Source organism: Trichoderma citrinoviride (assembly GCF_003025115.1).
Source record: "Trichoderma citrinoviride strain TUCIM 6016 unplaced genomic scaffold BBK36scaffold_5, whole genome shotgun sequence".
NCBI lineage: Eukaryota > Fungi > Ascomycota > Sordariomycetes > Hypocreales > Hypocreaceae > Trichoderma > Trichoderma citrinoviride.
In genome coordinates, this window is record NW_020194713.1 from 1017269 (window position 1) to 1038248 (window position 20980).

Consider the following 20980-nt stretch of genomic DNA (forward strand, 5'->3'; position numbering starts at 1 on the left):
CAGCCGAGAAAGCAGAAAAGCAGAAACTAGAGTCAAGTAGATGAGCAGAACCAGAGAAAGCAGCCAAAGCAGAAATAACGAAAAGCAGAAAGCAGACAACCCCCAGCCTCCAATCCCCTTCCTGGTAGTAAGAAACGAAAAGCAGCCTCTTTTTTGTGATTTGTTATTTTTCGCTTTTTTTAGTGATTTGTATTTTCTGAGGAAAATCATGCATCCCGTGTCTACTCTCAATGAGAGGCGGGAGGGGTATCTCTGACAGTGAAACGGAAAACAAAAAGGAAACGAACAAAGGAAAACATTCGAACACTACTCTTTTTTTGGTGATTTGTTTTCCACTTTTTTTTTCTGTTCATGGCGGCGGCATCTGCCTGCGTGTGTTGCGGCTCTCGCAAACTCATGGAGGACCGTTGGGTCGAGTCCTCGCTAATGAGTGCTGTTGTATTGCATCAGCATGGCCAGCTGATCGTCGCTGAAAGTGAAATCGGCCTTCAACGTGTTAGCATAGCTCTCGTTCGATGGATGGACGGAGAGAGACTGAAGTGCGGGCTACTCACAGTGGCTCCGGTGGTCTTCTCTGGGGACGGCGTCATGGCGGGTGTCATTCCAGGGGTCATCATGTGTCCCAAAGCAGGTGTCATGGTTGGTGCCACGGCGGATGCCAGAGTGGTCGGCATGGCGCATGACAAAGTGGAGGGAACGGTGGACGCCAAGGTGGATGGGAATGTCGACGGCATGGAGAAGTCGTACTGGGAAAGAGAGGCATTGCTCTGTGCCGGGGTGATGAATTGACCTTGGATGTCGAAACAGCTGTTCATGAACCAAGAGTCTTGGAGAGGCTGCTGGGCCTGCTGCTGGACGTACTGACCACCAAGGTTGAGTTGCGCATGGCAAGGCTGAATGGTGGCAGGGGCAGTGAAGGGATCATAGAGACTGTCGCTGCCAAGGACAAATGGAAAGCCATTGCCAAGCTCGGGGAAAAGGCTGGTGTCCTCAGGACTCTGGGAAAACTGGTTGAGGTCCAGAGGAGTGGGGGCCACAGAGCTGGGTTCAAGAGCGGCTTGAGTGAAGGGGGCAAGACATTGGGTAAGAGGAGACTGAGCCTGAGTGACAGGGGCAGGGGACGAAGTGAAAGGAGCTGGCGACTGAGTAGCCGAGTTGCCTTCCACAGTGTTCACAAACTCCAAGCCATTGCCAGGCTGAAGGTTGCTGGCGTCAAAGTTCTGCAGTTCCTGCTCTTTGTTAGTGTTTACAGTCAACGATGGCTCTGTGATGGGGAGGAGACTCACCTGGATGTTGTCGGCCCAGACATCGATGGCGGAGAGGTCGGCGACTTGGGTGACGGGAACCGGGGCAATGGGCTCTTGAGAGAGCGTGGCATGTCCAGCCGGGAGCTGAAGGCCCAGAGAGTTGGCAATGCACTCCGCAGTGGCAGCTGACTGGCGGGGAGCTGCGTGACGGGCAGGAGTAGGGCTGGGGGGTAAGGCGATGTCCTCGTCATCAGGGATGGTGAGGTTGGTCGCGGGAGAGATGTCATCCTCAAAGTCAAACTCTTCGTCACCTTCGGCCTCGGATGCTTCCTCGGCTTCGAGCTGAGCCTTGACCTGAGCCAAAACTTCCAAGGCATCGGGCTCATTGATTCTGGGGTCTTCGATGTACTCGCCGTAGCCAACTGCGCGAATAACGATCTTGTCATCAGTGCGGGTGAGATCGCGCATATAACCGCGAATGGTCGGGTCGTAGGGCTTGTTCTTCTTGTAAAGGGGAGCGACAACATGACCCTCGGCAACAAGACTATTGCGGCTACGGTTGGCCCATTGTTTGCACGAGGAACCAGACGCGCCGGGGTGAAGTCTGTGAGCGATGGTGTTCCAGGGGACCCTGACGTTTTGGCGGTCAAGTTCATGGAGAATGCAATGGAGAAGCTTCTCTACCATGCGCGGACCTGCAATAAGTGTTAGTGTAAGTGGAATACATGTAGAGAGGCCAATTGAGCAGAGGGAACTCGGGATTCTGTCAACTTACGGTTCCACATGATGAGGTTGCGGCCAACCTTGCGGCCGTTGCCGGAGACCTGCTCCTTGGTAGGCAGATGATGGGTATAGCCGGTCTCATTGGGACCGAGGGCGGCACCAGAAGCCGTGGCCTTGGTCGCCTGTGCGGTCTTGAGAGCTTGAGCTGCCTTGATGGCGCCGGCAGGCGAGTGGTGGGCAGCAAGCTGGGCCTTCTTGGGAGCAGGAGTTTTCTTGGAAGATCCCATGTTTGCAGTGACAAAGATGGAAGTATCAGTGAAGCAGTTGTGGTTCTACTGCAGTAAGAGTTAGTATTGAATTGGAAAGCTGTGAACATGCTGAATATACCAAGCTGGGAGAGGAGGTGGAATGTGAACTTGGGAGGGGAAAAGTGCTGCCCGAGCTCAATTTCTGCGTAGACCACGCAGAAACTGGCCAATTGAGCCATTGAGAGTCAAGAAATGGTCACTTACACTCAATTGAGCTGTCGTAAGAAGTTCCTTGAACGAGGAATTGGTTAAAGCAGTTGAAGCTGTCGTGGGAAGTAAAGTCGCGATGCAGTGGGTGAAGAACGAGGAGTAGTGAAGAACGAGAAGAACGAGAAGAATGTGGGAGAGCAGGTTATATACTCTCGCCCCAATTGGGAAATCAAAAGTTTTCATTCTTTTCATTCTTTCTGCCAGAAACTTTTGAAATTCTGGTGGATTGGACCCTTGAGCGAGGTGTGGCAGCTGTCACTGGCCAGAGCAAAAATAGGGGTGGTCGGGGAAACGTGGGATGCGCTCAGATTGCCCGTGACAGTTCGCTTTTCTGTGCCAATTGGCAGCGGCAATTGGCTAGACTGACGATGCTTCGATTCCCACAATTCGAGCTATTGTATTGTCGTCTGTGGGTTGATGTCATTGTGTGGGCTGGCACAGGTGAATTGAGACTCCACGAACTCCATGAACTACTTTGCGAGAGATGGTGGGATAGCATGGGAATGGTGTTGAATTGTAGACACAAGGTACATCAGTAGACTTCCAAAGTAAACCCCTTTGCGCCGTATCCCATAGAGTAAAATACATTGCCCATTCCTACCAAATGCCCTTGCCTCTTGCTGTCCGTAGGTAGTAGCCTCAATTAGGTCCATCACAGTAGATGCCGTGCCTTGCGAGACTTAAAGACCTTTCTGAATGTCTTTGTAAAGCCTCGCCTTGACTTGGAGCAAGATCTGGGAGAAGGCCGTGTGAGAGAGACACTCTTGTGCTGAGTTGATGCCATGGATTCAATCTCTAAGCGATGGTGGATGCAAGTGCACTGACTTGAGCTGCCATTAGAGGAGACAGACCTTCGAGTGCCAGAGACGTCTGAAACTGAAAACATGGCTTGTTGTTGAGCAAACGTAATGTCGCGTATAGCCAGTTGAGTCTGTTGTTGAACTGCGTTGTGGACGACTTGATTGATGGCCAAGGGGAGATTGGTGACAAATTGGGAGAGGTGGCTGACCATGTTGATGGTAGCGGCGAGGTTTTCAGCTTGAGCTCCGATCATGGTGTTCATGGTTTCGTTCATGATTTTGGATTGGTCTGCTTGAGCCCCGATCATGGTATTCATCGTTTTGGCTTGAGTGTCAATCATGCTGTTCATCGTCTCGGATTGATTCTTGAACTCTTCCATATTTTGCTCAATGGTACGGTAGTGAAGGTCAAGCTGGCGACTCATGGTGTCGTTTTGCTCTCGTATATCAGTGTGTTCGCGACGTAGATGCGACTCCAAGCTGTCCAATCTCTTGATATTCATCCGCAAAGGGCTCATCGCATCTGCGACACGTTCCTCTACAGCATGCTCAACGATAGAGTAGATCGTCTCCGGAATGTCGCCAAAGTCGACAAGTGTCACAGAAGGCGAAGCTGGCACCGAGCTTGCAGCGCTGTTGATGAAGTTGGCATCTCGCCCCAAGTTTTCCATACTCGCATTCTTGACAGCAGCAGACAAAGCTTCCATCGCTTTTGGGACTTCATTTGTTGAGCCAAAGTTTTGATTTGCCTCCAGAGTCGAGAGTGTTGGTGACTGCAGTGCACTGCTGTCGACAGACCGCATAGGGGACTCAGGGGGCGTAACAAGACCAGCGAAAAGGGGATTCGTCTTTTGCGTAAAGGACGAGTGCAGCATGGCCGATCTGTCAAGATATTGCGTGTTGCTGTTTGTTTGAGAGAAAGAAGCCATTCCAGACGTGATGGATAGAGAAGACGTGATGCGTGGAAGCGCTCTCGAGATGAAGGTAGCTCTTGAAGGGGGAGTATCACTTGATGATTGCACTGGCGCTTGCACTTGCAGAGATATATGAAGCTGGCAAGGAAGTATAACCTCATGCGATGGAAGAGCTTGATGCAGAGAAGATATATCTAGAGAAGCGACGAGGAGGAGAAAGAGATCATGGCATCAGAAGGAGCATAAGCTCATCCGAATGACTGAATAGAAGGACCATCTCATTGTGGTGATGATGGAATGAATACACCTCTCTGGCGTATTGTCCTCAGAGCCATGACTCTCACGACAATAGCTACAGACACTCATTCAAGACTCGGAAGTACCACATGTCCATCGGGGGGACTCACCCCTTTTTCTCTTTTTCTGAACAAACGGGTACGTACCTCAAGCAACTCGAATTTGCACGCCTTTCGTCAAAAGGTGGTGTGAGCACAATAGCACGGACCTCAATGAAGGTTGTCAGGAGTGGGTATTGAAGATTTGGCGTGGGGGGGCGTTTGTTTGCCCAAATCTGAGATTTCCTGAAAGGTGAGTGAATCGGGTGTGGATATCGCGAGATGCTGGTGGCTGGGAGGAGCGAATGCTACGATTATGACGCTCAACAATAAGTCTAGAACTTTGCGCATTCTGTGACGATGAAAATTTTCGAAATTTTCTATGAAGTACAATAAAAAGGAATGACATCACATTCTCGCAAATTGTGTGTGGCATTTGTATCTGCGTGTGGTTACTGGTGTTGAGCCTCGCCAAGGTCACGCATCTCGACAAGTTCAAGGTAGATGAATGCACAGAATATCCGCGTTACTATGACGACTGTTTTTCATGTTCCCGGCCGATATACCGTAGTGTTCCAGGTTACTAGAAAATCCATATTGGACCAAATGTTTAGGCAATTTTGCTGCCTCATGACATGTTTAGGCAATTATGCTGCCTCATGACGTCCGAATATCGCACTCAACCTCTCTCCAACTAAGCCATATATGTTTCCAAATCCCAAGAGTTTTCTATGCACTCTTGAAGGATATCAAACATCATGTCACGATGCCTCCATATGTCAACAGTATAGCGGCAAAGTATAGCTGAAGAAGCTTAGGCAGAGTCGAAGCTGGTACCTGCATCAGAGTCGGCGCCAGAATCGGCGACATCTAGAGATCACAGAGATTAGATCAGAGCATATAGAGCCATGAGGTATCAGAGGCAACCTACCAGAAGCGGGAGAGGCAGGCTCTTCCTTTGGCTCCTTCTTGACCTCCTTCTTGGGGGTCCTCGGAGCGCGGGCCCTGACGACCGGCTTCACGTCCTTCATGTCGTCGTCGCTCTCCTCCTTCTTGGTACCCTTGGCCTTCTTCTTGGCGCTGCCGGCATCGCCAGCAGCAGGCTTGCGCTTCACGGGAGTGGAAGCAGGAGTGGTGACATCGTCGTCGGCACTGGCCTTGGACGAGGCCTTGGAAGAGGCGCTCACTCCGTTGGCCTTGAGCATTCGCTCATAACGCTTCTGACTGTAGAGAATCGTCAGATAGATTGATCAAAACATGATAAAGAAATTGGACACTTACGCGGCAGCCTTGGTCACAATTCCAAGCTCCTGAGCGACGAGAGTAAAGTCGGGCTGCAACGGATATCCATCAGTAGATGTTTGAGAAACTGGACCTGGACAACTTTGGACTTACTCGACCATTGGTGGTGTGGCCAATGCAGGACACCAGGAAGCGAACCTGCTCAGCGGGATCTTGCTTGGACATGATGACGGCGGGAGTTGGAGTGTACTGTTAAGGCTGCAACCCTGTTAGCATACAAGACATGCTCAGATGGAAGAGATAGAATGGAATGACGATGGGACGACAAAGAAGGGGCGACAAGTGACGACAACTTCGGGCTAAGCAAGACGAGACATGACAACAAGGACGAAACGTACAAACAGAATAAACCTTCGGGGTCAGAAATATCAACAAACAGAAGCGACAACGTGGGAAGGTGATTATCGCAGAAAATGTCGCGAGCGCGGTGGGACAAAAGAGAGAGGCGAAGAGAATGTTTAGACGCAAGAGAGCGGGAACCAAGCGGATGACGCCTCAGGCACTCCAGTTCTATGCCTGAAAGTGTCCGAGCATAGACAGAAGATCTCTAGAGAGGCGCGCGCAGTAAATGGAACAGAAGCAGTGAATGGCGGACACGCGGCGACCTCGCGACTGGCTCAGGGGGGGCAGGTGAGGAGGAGAGATGCAAAGTGACAAAGACGATCGTCACGAGCAAAATCTCCCAGAAACGAATTTAGAAGACAAAACGGGTACATACCAGAATATAGAGATGAAGTGTGCTGAATACTGTTGTAAGAGTGTTGCAACGAACGGTTGTGTTTCTGGGGACTGAAGAGGAGGTTGTGAGGAAGAAGGCGGAAAACGCGACACAACTTGTCCTCCGCTCACAGATAAAAAGTCTCCGAAAAGTCCAGAGATGACGCGTCCGGTTTCTGTTGCAGCGAAGAAAAACAACACGACAACCGAAAGTGTCGGTCAGTCTTGGGTTGGGACAAGCAGCCTCGCACTCCTGGCACCTGGCAGCGGAGTGTCGAGTTGACTCGCAGGTGACTGGCGGCTCATCCACTGCATTTGGTGCCCATCTTCATGAGAGACAGAGAGTCAAAAGTACGTACGATTCTGAGTGCGAGACTCTAAGAAACTATAGAATCGTGTTAAGTTACCTCTCAATTACTGTAGCACTGGCAACACACCAAGTCACATGAATAGGGGCCGCCTGAAGTGTCGTGATCACAAAACCGGCACTTAAAATCACCAGACCACTTCATGGCAATAAAAGAAAAGGTTGCCAGTGGAATACCATTCTTGCAATAAAGCAGTCCAATGTGACTGGCTCCTATCAGAATGCAATAATAGGTCTTATGTAACCCAGTTGCGAGAGATCAAAGCCATATTCACTTCGCGTCTCCCTCAGATGAAAAGACCCTAGATGGAAGCAACAACAACAGCGACCATAACCCCATCCAGTCCATGCTCAGAAGTAAGACTCATCATCATCGTCTGAGCCCATCTTCTCCTCCTTAACGTCATCCTCATACTTAACATCATCACCATCATCTTCCTCGCTAACATCCTTCTTAGCAACAGCCTTTCTGGGAGTCCTCATCCGCGGCTTCTTCGCCACCTTGCCATCGCCAGAAGGACCGGTGACGTCTCCTCCCTTCTTCGCCTTGCTGGGGCTGTTGCCAGGAGTAGTGGTGCGCCAGCCGTGGCGGACAGACATCTGGCGGAAGCGCTCCTTGGCGCACTTGGCGTCCTTGAGGCCCAGGTCGCTGGCCACTTGGGTCCAGTTTGCGTCGGGCTTTTGGGTCATGTTGTCGAAGACGGCTTTGATGAAGCGGAGTTCGTTGTCGCGGAGGCCGCTGACGGCAGGGCCATCGGCACTGTCAGACTTCTTGGGAGGCATGGTTATAGTATAGTCTGTGGTTGGGGCCAGGTGGGTTAGCTTGGGGTCATGTTTGAATGAGAAGCTTTGCAAAGATGAACTCACATTGTTGCACGTTCTCTTGATAAAAAATTCGTGAACTAGGCCAAGAAGCCTTGCTTGGATGCTTGATGGACGAAAGAGAGTAGAATGAGAAGAGTGTGTATGGTGGTGGAGGATGCAGATGTGGGCGAGGGGGAAGCGAGAGCTAGGTTGGGGGAGAAATGGAATTGCTCTTTTGTAGACGACAAACCATAGGCACCAGGAGCGGTAAACAAACGCACGTCCTTATCTCCAGCCTTTCCAGTGGGATTTAGGTGCAGCCCAGGGGAGTTTCTGCGACTGCTGGCACTTGTTTGCTTGCCAGGTGACAACATGTACTGAAGAGTGCGTTGCCGGAGCAATGTCACCCCAGATGCATGCATACAGAGTCTCTCGAAATGAACTACAAAATATCAGAATAAGCAACTAGACAGACATATGAGAGAAGTAGTAAGATAGGAAGGTTTGAGATTGATTGCCGGCTTCTTTGTGCTCTCTATATTAGCTGGATGGTACCTTACCAAGCCGTATATCATTCTCTCATCAGTTTCATGCAAGTCTCGAGTCTCCTCAGTTTCAATTACTATAAGCCTCCCCTCAGATGTTTTGTTGCTTAGCCTTGGAATAGAAGCAAATGCTAGCCCAAATAGAAGGATAAATCACCTCAGCCAAATACCGCGAGACCCATCCCCGGATCTCCCAAAGCCTGACGACCCTTCAAAGACTAAAAGGATCTTCGTGCTCCGTCTTGAAGCGCATGCCATCTTCCTCCTTGATGGGCGACGAACCGCCAGCAATGGTGTCATCGTCATCATCCACGTCAGGCTCAGTCTTGGCCTCCTTCTTGGCCTGACCACCGCGGCCCTTGCCCTTGGTCCCAGCGCGGCCGGTCGGCGTCTTGCGGACCTTGCTTGGCGTCGAGGCGGCAGACGAGGTGTTGCCTCCTCCTCCTTTCTTGGGGGTGGCGTTTGATTCGATGCCGAGCTTGCGCCTGACTTGGCCGAAGCGAACCTTTTATCACACGCTGATCAGTTACCTGGATCCAGAACAAAAAAAAAACAGAATAATGGCAAGGAGATTTGGGTCGCAAGAGAGAGAGATGGAATGACATACCTTGGCGACCTCGGCGTTCTTGAAGCCCTGCTCTTCGGCAACAGCTTTCCAGTCAATGTCCGCCTTGTTCTTGGTGTGCTTGACGATGGCGAAGAAGAACATTGCCTCGGAGGCCGTGGGCTCGCGTCTCTGCTTGGGGGTTTCGTCCGCCATGGCTGGTTCGTTTTTTTTTGCTTTTTGCTTTTATGATCTGAAGATGGGCTTTATCTATGGATCAGTATCCCATACGAAATGAGTTTAAACGAGAGACCAAAGGCTGAGGATTTGGATATGATTATGTGGTGCTTCTATGGGAGAAATGAACTGTTTGCTTACCCCTGTATGTGAGAGCGAGAGTCTGATGCTTGCGCGATGGTGTGTTGTGTTGTAATGTGATAACTTGGACGTGGATGTGTGTGTGTCGGGAGGAAAAAAGGAAGAAGCAGAAGTGAAGGACGTTGCGAAAAGAACCGGGCTTAATAACCGAATTAAAATGCTTCAAGTCTCCGAATCTGTTTGAAATGCTTTCGAGGGATCCTTGAGTGCAAGGTGAATCGGCAGCTTGGTGACGGGCCGTTTCAGCTGGCAGCAGGCTCTTGGATGAATTTATGCTCCCAACAGGCTCACTTTTTGCCGGCACGTGAACTCCCCAAGAATATGAGAAGTGTCAAATGATAAGAGAAGGTGGTCTGAGTTGACATGGGCTATATACAAGGCTTCCCCGTCTTTGGTGAGGTGAATGTGGTTGCTTGCATACAAAGGCACATGTAAGCGGGATGGAAAGCATGCAGCTGAAGCCAAGGCGTTTGGAAACAGGCGGTCAAGCATTACATGTACTATGCACGAGTAAGAGAACTGTGCATACCATGTTCTGACCAATAAGATAGGATGCATACATGCAGCTGTATTCCTGCTATGTCGCTGAGTTTGAGGAGTCAATCACGACGTATCATGGTCACCGGCGTGTGCTATTGTATGGTCCTCATGCGACGCTCAATGGTGGTCAACCGGGGGTTGATGCCACCTATCTTTTGGTATCTAAATGGCTGAAATGAAGAAGAAGGTAAGGAACAAGAAGCAGGACCTAGGTAGGAAGAGAAAGCATCAACGGACAAGTGGAATATAAAAGAAGAAGGAGAGGGGAAAAAAGAAAAGGAAAAAAGATCGCAAAAGAAGAGGGTGCTGCTCATCCTTTTCGCCCTCGATAGTATACACATGCAATTATAGCCCCTATAATAGTTTTTAGATTTCCTCAAGTCCCCAGCCCGTCCGTCGTTCTGTGTGAAGAGAAAAAGTGTGAATGTGAAAACGATTTGCCCAAGCTAAATGACCACAAATCGTGGCCAGTATCATCAAGTCATAAAAGAGATTTAGTCGCTCCCCAGTCTTCCTTTCCCCGGATATTTTGGTTGTTTCTTCTTCGTAAAGGTATTCTTTTCGTATCCGTAGTATGTCGTCGCAAAAAAATAAAGCAAAACATTTAAAAGTGGTGGTCGTTCAACCGGTCGTCCCAGTCTCCCAAGGGCTGGGATCCGCCAGTGTGAGACAATCCCTGACTGGCAACATCTCCAGGATAGCCGCTCAGGTCGTAGGCCATGTCAAAGGCAGATTGAGAGGTCGAAGGGAGGCCACCATGGCCGGTGTGGTTCAAAAAGTCCGAGTTTCCATCCAGAGGAGGAAACATCAGACTGCTTGGGTGGCGGATGCTTTCAAGAGAGGGGGGCATGGACAATGCCTGCGTCATGTCGTCGCTGCAAGGCGTGAGGAAGCGAGCGGCGAAGTCGTCGCAGTCGGGCATGTAAGGTGATGTGAGTGATGGAAGTGATTCGGGCGAGAACTAGCCATGAGGTGTTAGCTATGTACATGCGTCCCAGTGCCGTGATGGAGCGGACGACTGGAGGCACCGTACCTGAGGGTATCCAGCGAGGCTTGACGAGCCAGGCTCTTGCTTGATGGGCTTCTCCTTCTTTGTCGGAGCGCCCTTCTTCGACTTGGACACTTTTGACTTGTCGGACGGTCGACCTCTCTTGGACGGTGTGTGACCGGTGACTGTGGCTCGGAAGCGCGAGTAACGCATTCTGGCGGCATGGCCGTTGGTGATGGGCTCTATGAGGACGGGGTCGGCAGCCACTTGATTCCAGTCAATCTAGGGGAGGAGAAGAGCGGGTTAGAGAACTTGGTCAGACGTAGGCCGAGGAGAGAAAACCCTACGTCTTTGAGGTTCTTCTGCTTCAAGATGGCGAACAGGAAGCGGGCCATGGCATTGTCGCTGTTAGGAGACATGATGGCGGATTCGTGTCGGATCTGATGGGTATCGATCGGAAATCTCGGAATGGAGTCTGAGATGTGAAAGTGATGTCGTCGAGAGATGCTGTTGCGGTGCGAGATATAGAGACGGAGGAGGTGGGATGGTAGATAAATATGTGATTAACGACTATAGGGCTATCGGATCGGTAGATGCAGGAACAGATTGCGTGAATCACAAAGGAACGAGAATTCGAAGGATGGAACAAGGTTGTCGACAGGTCGAGAATGTCGGACGGGCAATTTATCAGATTGCTGACCGGTAGAGAGAGGTCGAGGTCATGGAGGAAGGGGGGGGGGGGGGGGGGGGGGGGGGGGGGGGGGGGGGGTCCCCTGGCGGCCTGGGGGCACACGCTGGGCGCTGCCAGTGGTTGAGCCCAGTGGCAGCCAGTGGGAGTGAGACGCTCCGTGAAGGATGTGAACTGAGGTCTAAGTGAGGGAAAGGTGAGGCCTGCGATCAGCCCTGCCTTCCTATTGTTCCTTGATCGGGTAACAAGGAGATCTGAACAGAAGAATAGCGACAAGGGCCTAACACATGAGGAAATCCTGAAAAGAGAGAAAGGAGAAGAGGAAGAGGCCCGGGACAAGGAAGCGGCGAAGGCTCGCTCTTAATATGAACGGCCTCGGCCTGATGTGGTATGTACTCGTACTGTAGGTATGGATTGCTAGTGGCACCGAGCACGATAAACTCACTCCAGGCCTGCAAGGATCCAGGAACCATCAGATGGCCCCATCCTGTCTGTGCCACCTCTCGTTTGCCGTTTTCTTTTCCTTTCTTTTTCCTCTATTTGCCTGATGCAACCGGGCTGACCAGTCCGCATGCCGAGCCAGTCGCCCCCCCGAACGCTCCATGTATGGATGTTGTCTAAGACCAGGCCAGGCATCATCTGGCTTAGGCCCTGGTTGTTGCCTGGATCTGGCGCTGGTTGCTGCTCCGGCTCGAGGGATAGCGATGGGGCAGCAGTGGGTTCAGCGCGGAAAATGGGACGGCCGCCCGCTAAAACAGGGGAGTGAGGGGGTGCGCTGGAGGGCTGCTGTCAGTGGGTGTGGTGCCCTGTGCGTGTAAGCCACCGGCTCGTTGACTTGCATCTCCAGGGCCTTTGATTGATTCGATTAAGACGATTCGAGTTGGCAGGCCAAGGAGATGCGGTTTGATGATGTAAAAGCATACCGAAAATCTGTAATTCATTTCATTGAATGTCTACCTTGATTATCGCTGTTGCATAAGTCGGTCAAGCGGCTCCATGGCTGTCCCGCCTTGGGTGCTCTATCCGGCGAATTCCAATCGCTTCAAGAAACACCAGGAAAAAGCAAAGCGACCATGGAAGCAACGTGAATTCACAAGACAACAAGGAGAGAATAAAAGTCAAAATGGCAAGCAGGGATCCCTCTTCCGGCATGAGACTGAAACCCGTGTGACTCATCTAGCAGTTATCACAGGAAAAAAAAAAAGGCAAACACTAATGCGAAACCGGCAAAATTGCCCAGGAGGGGCGTTGCGATAGAACCAGAGACGAAGCAGCTCTTTCGCGGACCAACCCATGCGTTACGACGTAATCGCTAACGCACCTGGCAAGAATACCTAGACTAGAACCTATAAATACTCTAAGTGAAAGATAGAGCAACGCATGCTATCAATCAATGTCATTGTAGGATATCTGCAGCAAAGTGCAAATGCACCGCGTATGCTCTACAGTTGCATCCAACGCTCGCTCCCTTTGCCCCAATCTAGATCACCATGCGATAGCCCATCCTGCAGCCGTGAGCGTAGTGAAAAAAAGGATTACGAGCCAGCATCCATTGCCATCCTCTCACCGAACTTTGCCGTTTCGTACTTGGCCGCCCTTGTTGCTTGCTCGGGGCTAGCGGGTGTCATGCTTTTGGAGAGAGAGAGAGAGGGGAGGGGCGGACTTTTGGGCTCTGGACAAGTTGTTCGCAAGTTCAGTTGTTTTGGTGCCAATTCCCAACCGCATCTCATTTCACAGCCAGAAATCGGAGAGCAACGCAGAAAATTTGCTTCCCTACAGATCCAGGGAGGCGAGGCGCATTGGGAACGGTTCCGGGAGCGTCCATGGTCGCATCGTGGCCTCGCGGCGGCGGCGGGCGTCGTGGAGGGGATTCGGATGAGGTGCGTCGGGGAGACGCGATGGGGCGCGAATTTTGGGGATGCGACGATGGTTGAGCCACCCGCAGAAATCGCCAGGTTTCCGCGAAAGCACGTGAGACCCTCGGGGGCCCGTTTGGCGGGAGGGTGGCCAATCAGGGCGCGGGGGATCCGGCCAGGGATGACGCACTCGGTTTATTGGGCCTGGAGGTACGAGGGACCAAGTACTACTACTACTGTAGGCACTGGCATGCGAGCAACAGGGCAGTGGATGGATGGATTGCTCTGATTTGCCTTGAGATGCAAGGCAAGTTGGCGAGGTATGTTGGCTCATCATCTATTAGCCTTTTGGCTTGTTCAGGTTTGGTTGGATCCAGAAAGGCAGAGCGTTCCGTGTGCTTTCGTTGGAGTCGGAGGCAATCTGCCCTCGTTAATGGGCAATGCTAAGTACCTGCTTCTATACACACAGTTGCCAGTTCCCTTTGATTCAACTCCATCCCTCAAACTTGTCTACACATTACTTAGTCTGTAATACCTACCTATACTAAGCACTCTGTGCCTACTATGCAGGAGGACATTGCGGCTGCATGCTGTACCCCGTCTGGCCCATCGAGTAAATTGAAAGAAGCAGTACAAAGTAGCCAACTCGCACTTCTCAAGGCAAACAAGCCTGCTGCAGCAGTTCCCCAATCGAGCGCAGATCTCCTCGAGTCCAATTAGTAATGCTGTCTCTGCCTCTCTTGACTCATTCGCCCGTCTGTTCCTTATTACCAAGCTTTCCAGCCCGTCAATGGCCAATGGCAGCACAGACGAGGCATCACCTTCCCCCGACCGTCCTTGTCGTCATCGCTCCCGCCGTAGTCGATTTCCCGCTAAGAAAGAAACTTTGACGGGTAAACCGTGCGTCAACGTCGGCTAAGCCTCAGTATCCTGCCATCCTCCCTCCAGCAGCAATACCGCGAGTCCCTCTCATTGCACACCACGTCCATCAAAGACCATCAGTATATCGCTTGACCTCGAAAAATCATGCAGCGTCCATCTCGCGCTCACTGACAAGCACTTGCAGCCGCGTCTCCGGCCGCATTGCCTCGTGTTTCAGCGCCACGGTACTTCGTGGGACGTGCCCAGCAAGCCGCAGCCGGCCCGGACTAACAGCTAACCCGCCCTCCGGCGCCCAGCTCGGCCCTCTTCGCCGCCTCTCAGCACGGACCCAAACCTTTCCTGCTACCTCCGCTCCCCATTCTCCCACTACCAATTTCCCCCATTGATTGCCCTCTGCTCTTAACAGCTTCCATCTCACCGCAGGTCACCAGGACAAGCCGGCCTAGACGCTCATCGACCCACTGCCCTGCCAGCGCAAGCCTCCATTGTTTGTTGATTCCCGGGGCCTTTTATTCCGTGATTTCTTTAATATTACTACCTTACCTTGTATACCAAGATGAACAAGAACTGGAACGACAGGGCCGACAAAGATCTGTTCTTCACCATCCTGTCCGTCAAGAACATTGGAGTCATCAGCGGCGCCGAATGGACGACAATCGGTAATCACATGCGCGGCCTTGGCTACGGCTTCACAAACGAGGGATGCCGGTAGGTGCTTCTTACAATTGAGCCCACATGTCGTCGACATTGCCCGATTGAATCACTCCAATGATTTGGCTCAATGTGTCCATTGACTGGATGGGCATGTACACATGATGTGCAATCATCAGCCGATACCTCTTCCGAGTTCACCGTTCTATATGTACTTTGCCCTGCTTTCCTCACATGCTGCGACTTATACATCGACCATGCTTCCACATACCCCCATCTGATCTCGCCCACTTACACCCGGATCTGCCATTTACGCTCAATGCCCTATTGTGTACTTCGAGATATATCTGTCTCATGTATATACTCATGTGATGTTTATACAGAACTCATATTCTTCCTTCACTTGTGCTCGGATCCACCAGGCGCTCTGTCGCTCTTCATCCCATGTGATCTACTCTTGGCTGACGAGACCACAGGCAGCATTTTCAAGGCCTGAGGAGGGCGCAGAACAAGGCCGACGTAGACGGTACTCACTCCGAGAGCGCCAGACGCGCCGACCCGACGCTGAATCCCATCACCAGGAGGCCGGGGCCTGGTCGGGGCCGTCCTCGCAAGTCTCAAGCTCAAAACGCAAACCAGTCCGGTGCAGATGCCACTGATGGTTCTCACTCTGCTTCTCCCGCTGGCGTCCCTACCACTGGCCCTGCTTCTGTGCCGGCGGTTCTTCCTGGTGGTATGGTGTCCAGTCCTATGGCTGGCCACAGCCCAGGCATGGCCTCTCCTGGTATATCTCTCCAGCAGCAGCAGCAGCAGCAGCAGCAGCAGCAGCAGCAGCTTCAAGAGCAGCAACAGCAACAACATCAGTTACAACAGCTTCAATCTCAGCAGCTCCAACATCAGCAGCAACACCAGTTCCAACAGCAGCAGCAGCAGCACCAGTTTCAGCAACACTTACAACAGCATCAGGCCCAGCTGCAACCGCAACTCCAGCCCCAGCTCAAAACCGAGATGCCCGATGCCGACGGCATCTCCGTCTCTGCTCAAACACCAAATGATCTCACCTCAAATCACCTCATCGGGTCAGAACCTGGATCGGCAACGTCTCAAGACCAGCTCCAGCTAGATGCTGTGCAGAGTGGTGACGAAGATGCCGAAGCAGACGACCACCCGGCGAAACGCCAAAGGCTCGATCCTCACGATCTCGGTCAAGACTCAACGCTTGATGATGAAGCCGTGTTGGCGTTGGCGGCACACAACGGCGCGGATGGCGGAGATCCATATCCTGCAGAGTAAGTTCTATCCTGCAGTATTCTGGTGCAATGCTAACACCCTCCTTCCAGCTTCTATAGAGAAGCTTAGTTCTAGGACCAAGCTCGGGCGAAAATCTCTTCCTCGGGGCTTCTCATTATACGTGTTTAGCGGGTTGGCTTATAACAATGTCTCTTTCTTAAGCATTCGAATCATATCTCATATCTTGGAGGCTTGGTCGGCACTCGTCTGCTGTTTTGCCAAGGCATACAAGGAAGCTGGGCGTTTTATTTCCTTTTCTTCTCGCTCTTTCCCTTTGCTCTTGGGTGTTTCAACATGTGCTTTTCCTGGAGTTGATTCACAACGGCATCATATAGCCTTATTCACTTAGACGGGCAAAGGAGGTGGTTTGGCGAACGATACAGCAAGTAATGGGAGGCTTTGGATGAATAATGTGTCTGTCGGCGTCGTCAACGAGTGTCTGGGGACACTGTAGTCAAGTTGGGATAGGTAAACATGACTATACACAGGAGTAACTACCTACTGAGTACATGTGTAGACTCGGAGTCCCAGCTAACTACACCCTATTACACGCTGCACGTAGTAACGCGAGCGCAATGTGAGCGTCAATGGAGACCAGTTAACTGCCTCCGCCTCCAGTTGCCAGCCCTGCGCCCGACCGCTCAACACATAAAAGCAGCCGGCAGATATCCCCCATCCCCCAGCAAAACTCTCCACCCTCCAACCCTCGAAACAGACATCATTTGATCATCAACGAAAAGGCAAAAGAGACGAAACAACGAGAAAAAGAATGCCTCCGAAAGCTGCATCTGCGTCTGACGCCGGCAAACCGACCGGAACGTGGGACAACGTCGACTTCCTCAGGGAGCTCCTCGTGGCCTTTTACCAGGTGGGAAACAACAACTTCAACCCGCAAATCAACAATGCGATTGTGGAGTATTTGGCTGCTCAAGGCTACGAAACTTCGTGGAGTGCTATCCGGTAGGAATTGTGTCTTTCTTTTCTCTGTGTGTTCTGCCTTGAGAGGAGTTTTGGCATGGTTTCCCTTGTTTCTTTTGGCTTTCTGTTGATTCACTCTGTTTTCTTGCGCATGTTTATGCCCGATATATGAGACATCTTTCTCCTTGATTGATCATATTTCATGCTCTCTTGCCTCCTATCCAAGTCTTTCCTACTTCACTCTCTCTTTCAGTCTACACTTCAGAACCTCAATCCCTCAACCTCAACTCTTCTTCAACCAAGCACTGCCTTCTTCTTCCATCCACATCACTCAACCCTCAGCAACACCAAGTAAAAAAAAAAAAAAAAAAAAAAAGAGGACAATGGCTGCTCCCCGCCAGTTGATGAGATGGACCCCCGAGGTGCACCAGGACATCCTCATCGCCGTCTTCCACAACTTGTCTCTCTGCCCCGAGGACTGGGCCAAAGTCATGGCCGACCTCAAGGACATGGGCTACTCGTTTTCCGAGAGTGCCCTTCGGTACGTTTTGGCCTTAGTCTTGTCTGCATTGACTCGCCCTCGCACTTGGCCTTCACTCGGCCTGCCAGCTGGCGGAGAGCGAGAACCGGCAGCCCTGCTCCCCTCCCCAGTAGCACCTATATATTCCTCCTCACGTTTCTGTCCTGACCTTTTCAACTCTTCACTTCATCCCACCACCACACTTTGTTCATTCCAGATCACAAATTTCACAACATTCTCTATATCTCTCCTACTTCCCTCTCCATCTGTTATTATATCTTTAAGTCATCATGGGCGCTTCGAAAGCTGTTGATCCTTCACCCCCCAAGAAGCCCGCTCGTGGCTGGGACGCTACCGCGCATGAAGCCCTCCTCTTGTGCATCATCGATGAAGTCAAGGGCGGCAAGGCCCTTGATGACCGAGGTCACAAAGAAGATGCAGGCCCGCGGCTACACCTACAGCTACGATGCTATCAAGTACATTCCCACATCTCTTTCTCTCTCACTCACACACACACACTCTCTCTCTCTCTCTCACGCAGCTCATATCGTCTCACCATTTCCGACTCTTCATATTGCTAACGCATCGTGTCTCTGTTCTAGTCAACATGTCCAGAAATTACGCAAGAACCGTGATACTGCAGGCATCGTCGCCGCCTCCGAGCCTGGCGCCGCGACTACTCCGCGCAAGAGTGCCACTCCCACTCCCCGCAAGCGTCGCTCTGCCAAGAACAACATTGATGATATGGACGACGCCTTGAACCTCAAGATGGAGCAGAACGAAGATGAGGAGATGGGCAGTCCTTGTGAGCGCCCGCGTAAGCGCGGCAAATCCCTCCTCGCGTGAGTACTTTACAAGGCCCTTTCTCCTTTTGACTCACTATGTGGTTTGTGACTAACGTCTGTGGTTTGCTTACAGGGCTCAACTCAACGTCATGGACGACGAGACCAAGCTCGAGGACGAGGACGGCTACTGAGAAGCCATGTGGATGGATGCCACGGTCATGGAGGATGGACAGAAGGATTTGAGACCAGTGAATGCTATTCGAGATATGGGACGTGGGTTGAATAATAGGCTAGCTGGTCAAGTGGCATCCGTATTGGGGAACGAGATATTCGCATATTTGCAGGCATATACCGTCTAATCTAGACAGGAATAATCGCAATGCAGGGGTTCGATCTTTTATGAACATTTCCTGTCCATGGTGACAACTGGACTGCATCTCGTATGGGGAGTGGAACATCCTGACCTTGGCTTGACTAGAGACTCACCTCGGCAGTCCTCACTGATGATGTTTTACTCGTGATAATAGGACTGACTTTCTCGAGATGTGCATTTGTTGTTGAGGCCACAGGTCTCGACTACTCCAGTGAAGTTGTATTGTTCCATATCCAGGACATAGAGTGGCTCGTATGAGTTACTGCTCCCAGTTCAATTCATCTCAGTTTCTAGACAGTGAGCATTTACGAGGAGAGGCTATGGAGTTGACGTTAATTCAGTATTCCAGAGAGCAGCCTTGGGGATAGGCAAAAGCAGTACAGCCTCCGCGCCCTCAGTGATGAATCCATGTGCTGTAGTGTCCAGTCACATCGGCACGCAACTCCTCCTCGAGGCGGAGACATCACCATGTAGGACTCAGATTCAGTTCACATGGACCTCAGAAGCCATTCACAACTGGCAAATGCCTTATACATGCAGTAGTCGTATTCACAATACGAAGAGCTCAACTTCGAACTAAGTGAAGCAGCAGCCAGCCACCAAGTATTGCCCCCTTCATACCTTGGCAGAAGAGAAGGGAGAAACTAGGTCTCTGCGTTGGAGAGAATCTCACGGTCAAGCCGTAGACAATCCAACCACACTGCCCTGTTATTTTCCACTACCCCGAGCCTGAGCCTCTACTTTAACCCCGTCTCTCTCCTCGCACGCTCTTCTACATACAAACACTCTTCCACTACCCACCTCACTTCTCACTCTCATCTCTTCTCTTCTTCCACCCACAACTCGGACCACATCCTCCCATCACATAACCAGAAGCAGCAAATCATCTTTGCCCCCTTATCATCTTCATATATACCTTTCAAGGAAAACATCCTCGACGAAGCAAACCCCTCAAACTTGCATCATGGCTCCCCAAGAAAAGAAGTGGACCGACGCCGCCGAGCGCGACCTCTGCATGGCCATCCTCTACGGCAACCAAAGCCGCTACGACTGGGCCCGCGTCACCAAGATCATGGACGGCCTCGGCTACGACTTTACTAAAGACGCAATGTCGTACGTTCCGAAGCACCCCCTTTCTCCTCCTCTTCCTCCCCCTAAATCAGCCGAGGCTCGCCTCTCTTCTCTCTCAAACTACTCCCCCATCTCCTCCCCCTTCCACCCTTTGAACAAGAAGCAAAAGAGAAACTAATCATAGCGCAGCCAACACTTCACCAAAACAATCCTCAAGAAATTCAAAGCCCTCTGCCCCGAGTCCGTCACCGCCGACATCGACGCGACTCCCCCCGCCAGCGCGACCAAGCCCAAGGCCACCCCCCGCAAGACCGCTTCCACCCCCCGGAAGCGCACCAAGAAGGCCGCTGAAGACAACAGCAACAACAATGACGACGAGGTCGATGACGAGATGGCTCCTGACGCGACTCCTACCAAGAAGCAAAAGAAGGAAGACAAGGTCAAGAAGGAGGAAAAGCTGAAGAACGAGGAGGAGGCGCCCGCTACTCCCGCCGCCGCTGCTGACCAGAGGTATGTGAAAACTCATTCGCCGGTCACCATCCCTTCTATACTGGTGAATGACTCCTTTGAATGAGACAGTCGGCTAACTCCTCGCACTTGTTATCCCAGCGCTACCTCCGACAGCGAGGAAAAGGCTCGCGCCTCGGATGCCGAGAGTTCTGCCTGAGCATGTATTCACAGCTTGCTTACTCCCCCATTCCCCAAGTGAACGTTACTTTCCCTTGTCTTTGCTATCAGAATCTAGCCGGGGGATAAAGATATAGGCTATCATGCTTTACTACTTAATTTGGGGATATCTGGCAGAGCAGGAAGTGTTGTATGTACACAGATCTCATGCGCCTGCTGGGATGAGGCTGCAGTGACAGATCTAAATTAGTACGGGAAATGGAAATCTTTTCATCATATGAAGCCCCTTTTGGCGGAACAGTAAGACTCGTAAGTGTTACCAATATAATAATCTGTCTCTCTTTGTATGCTGGTGGCCACTGTGCATGCGGACGTCCACACATGTCCCTGTCCATGTCTTCGTAGCATCTCCCGAGGCAAAGAGCTTCCAATACCCTGCCGGATGCAGTAAACAGAGTCACTCATGCGGCACCGTTGGTCAAGAGAGAAAGCAAAAGCTGTGTTTCTATATAACAGACAATTTCATCAAACCATCCATAAGGATTTCCCAGCCCCAAACGCCGCACTGCATGAGGAAAACAATAAAACCAGGAATGA

General features: G+C 51.4%; 9 protein-coding genes across 9 annotated transcripts; 4 read left to right on the forward strand and 5 right to left on the reverse strand.

Moving 5' to 3' along the window:
* Window positions 1-423: 423 nt before the first annotated feature.
* Window positions 424-4217, reverse strand: BBK36DRAFT_1167898 (hypothetical protein; the record flags this gene model as incomplete). The annotated part of the gene is made up of 6 exons (XM_024895100.1): window positions 424-486; window positions 555-1942; window positions 2023-2302; window positions 2483-2541; window positions 2697-2814; window positions 3177-4217. 6 exons carry the CDS (start codon window positions 4215-4217, stop codon window positions 424-426), a joined length of 2949 nt encoding a protein of 982 aa, XP_024750823.1.
* Window positions 4218-5170: 953 nt separating this feature from the next.
* BBK36DRAFT_1196904 (hypothetical protein) lies at window positions 5171-6037 on the reverse strand. The gene is made up of 4 exons (XM_024896958.1): window positions 5933-6037; window positions 5819-5871; window positions 5469-5761; window positions 5171-5273 (listed from the first exon to the last, which is right to left on the reverse strand). The coding sequence occupies exons 1-4, from the start codon at window positions 6002-6004 to the stop codon at window positions 5185-5187; spliced, it is 507 nt and encodes a 168-aa protein (XP_024750824.1). The 5' UTR covers window positions 6005-6037; the 3' UTR covers window positions 5171-5184.
* A 1237-nt stretch (window positions 6038-7274) lies between these two features.
* BBK36DRAFT_1158340 (hypothetical protein) lies at window positions 7275-7706 on the reverse strand (the record flags this gene model as incomplete). The annotated part of the gene is made up of 1 exon (XM_024894102.1): window positions 7275-7706. The coding sequence occupies one exon, from the start codon at window positions 7704-7706 to the stop codon at window positions 7275-7277; it is 432 nt and encodes a 143-aa protein (XP_024750825.1).
* A 951-nt stretch (window positions 7707-8657) lies between these two features.
* BBK36DRAFT_1095840 (hypothetical protein) lies at window positions 8658-9032 on the reverse strand (the record flags this gene model as incomplete). Its single annotated transcript, XM_024889081.1, has 2 exons — window positions 8658-8777; window positions 8880-9032. Coding segments are annotated over 2 exons (273 nt in total), but the record flags the coding sequence as incomplete, so codon positions are not given.
* Window positions 9033-10338: 1306 nt separating this feature from the next.
* Window positions 10339-11141, reverse strand: BBK36DRAFT_1115582 (hypothetical protein; the record flags this gene model as incomplete). The annotated part of the gene is made up of 3 exons (XM_024890144.1): window positions 10339-10695; window positions 10768-11004; window positions 11070-11141. The coding sequence occupies 3 exons, from the start codon at window positions 11139-11141 to the stop codon at window positions 10339-10341; spliced, it is 666 nt and encodes a 221-aa protein (XP_024750827.1).
* A 3563-nt stretch (window positions 11142-14704) lies between these two features.
* BBK36DRAFT_1116749 (hypothetical protein) lies at window positions 14705-16092 on the forward strand (the record flags this gene model as incomplete). Its single annotated transcript, XM_024890266.1, has 2 exons — window positions 14705-14856; window positions 15276-16092. 2 exons carry the CDS (start codon window positions 14705-14707, stop codon window positions 16090-16092), a joined length of 969 nt encoding a protein of 322 aa, XP_024750828.1.
* Window positions 16093-16858: 766 nt separating this feature from the next.
* Window positions 16859-17053, forward strand: BBK36DRAFT_1116601 (hypothetical protein; the record flags this gene model as incomplete). Its single annotated transcript, XM_024890250.1, has 1 exon — window positions 16859-17053. The coding sequence occupies one exon, from the start codon at window positions 16859-16861 to the stop codon at window positions 17051-17053; it is 195 nt and encodes a 64-aa protein (XP_024750829.1).
* A 337-nt stretch (window positions 17054-17390) lies between these two features.
* BBK36DRAFT_3520 (hypothetical protein) lies at window positions 17391-18503 on the forward strand (the record flags this gene model as incomplete). Its single annotated transcript, XM_024898034.1, has 3 exons — window positions 17391-17548; window positions 18130-18369; window positions 18446-18503. The coding sequence occupies 3 exons, from the start codon at window positions 17391-17393 to the stop codon at window positions 18501-18503; spliced, it is 456 nt and encodes a 151-aa protein (XP_024750830.1).
* Window positions 18504-19649: 1146 nt separating this feature from the next.
* BBK36DRAFT_1196923 (hypothetical protein) lies at window positions 19650-20423 on the forward strand (the record flags this gene model as incomplete). Its single annotated transcript, XM_024896959.1, has 3 exons — window positions 19650-19798; window positions 19946-20266; window positions 20366-20423. The coding sequence occupies 3 exons, from the start codon at window positions 19650-19652 to the stop codon at window positions 20421-20423; spliced, it is 528 nt and encodes a 175-aa protein (XP_024750831.1).
* Window positions 20424-20980: the final 557 nt, after the last annotated feature.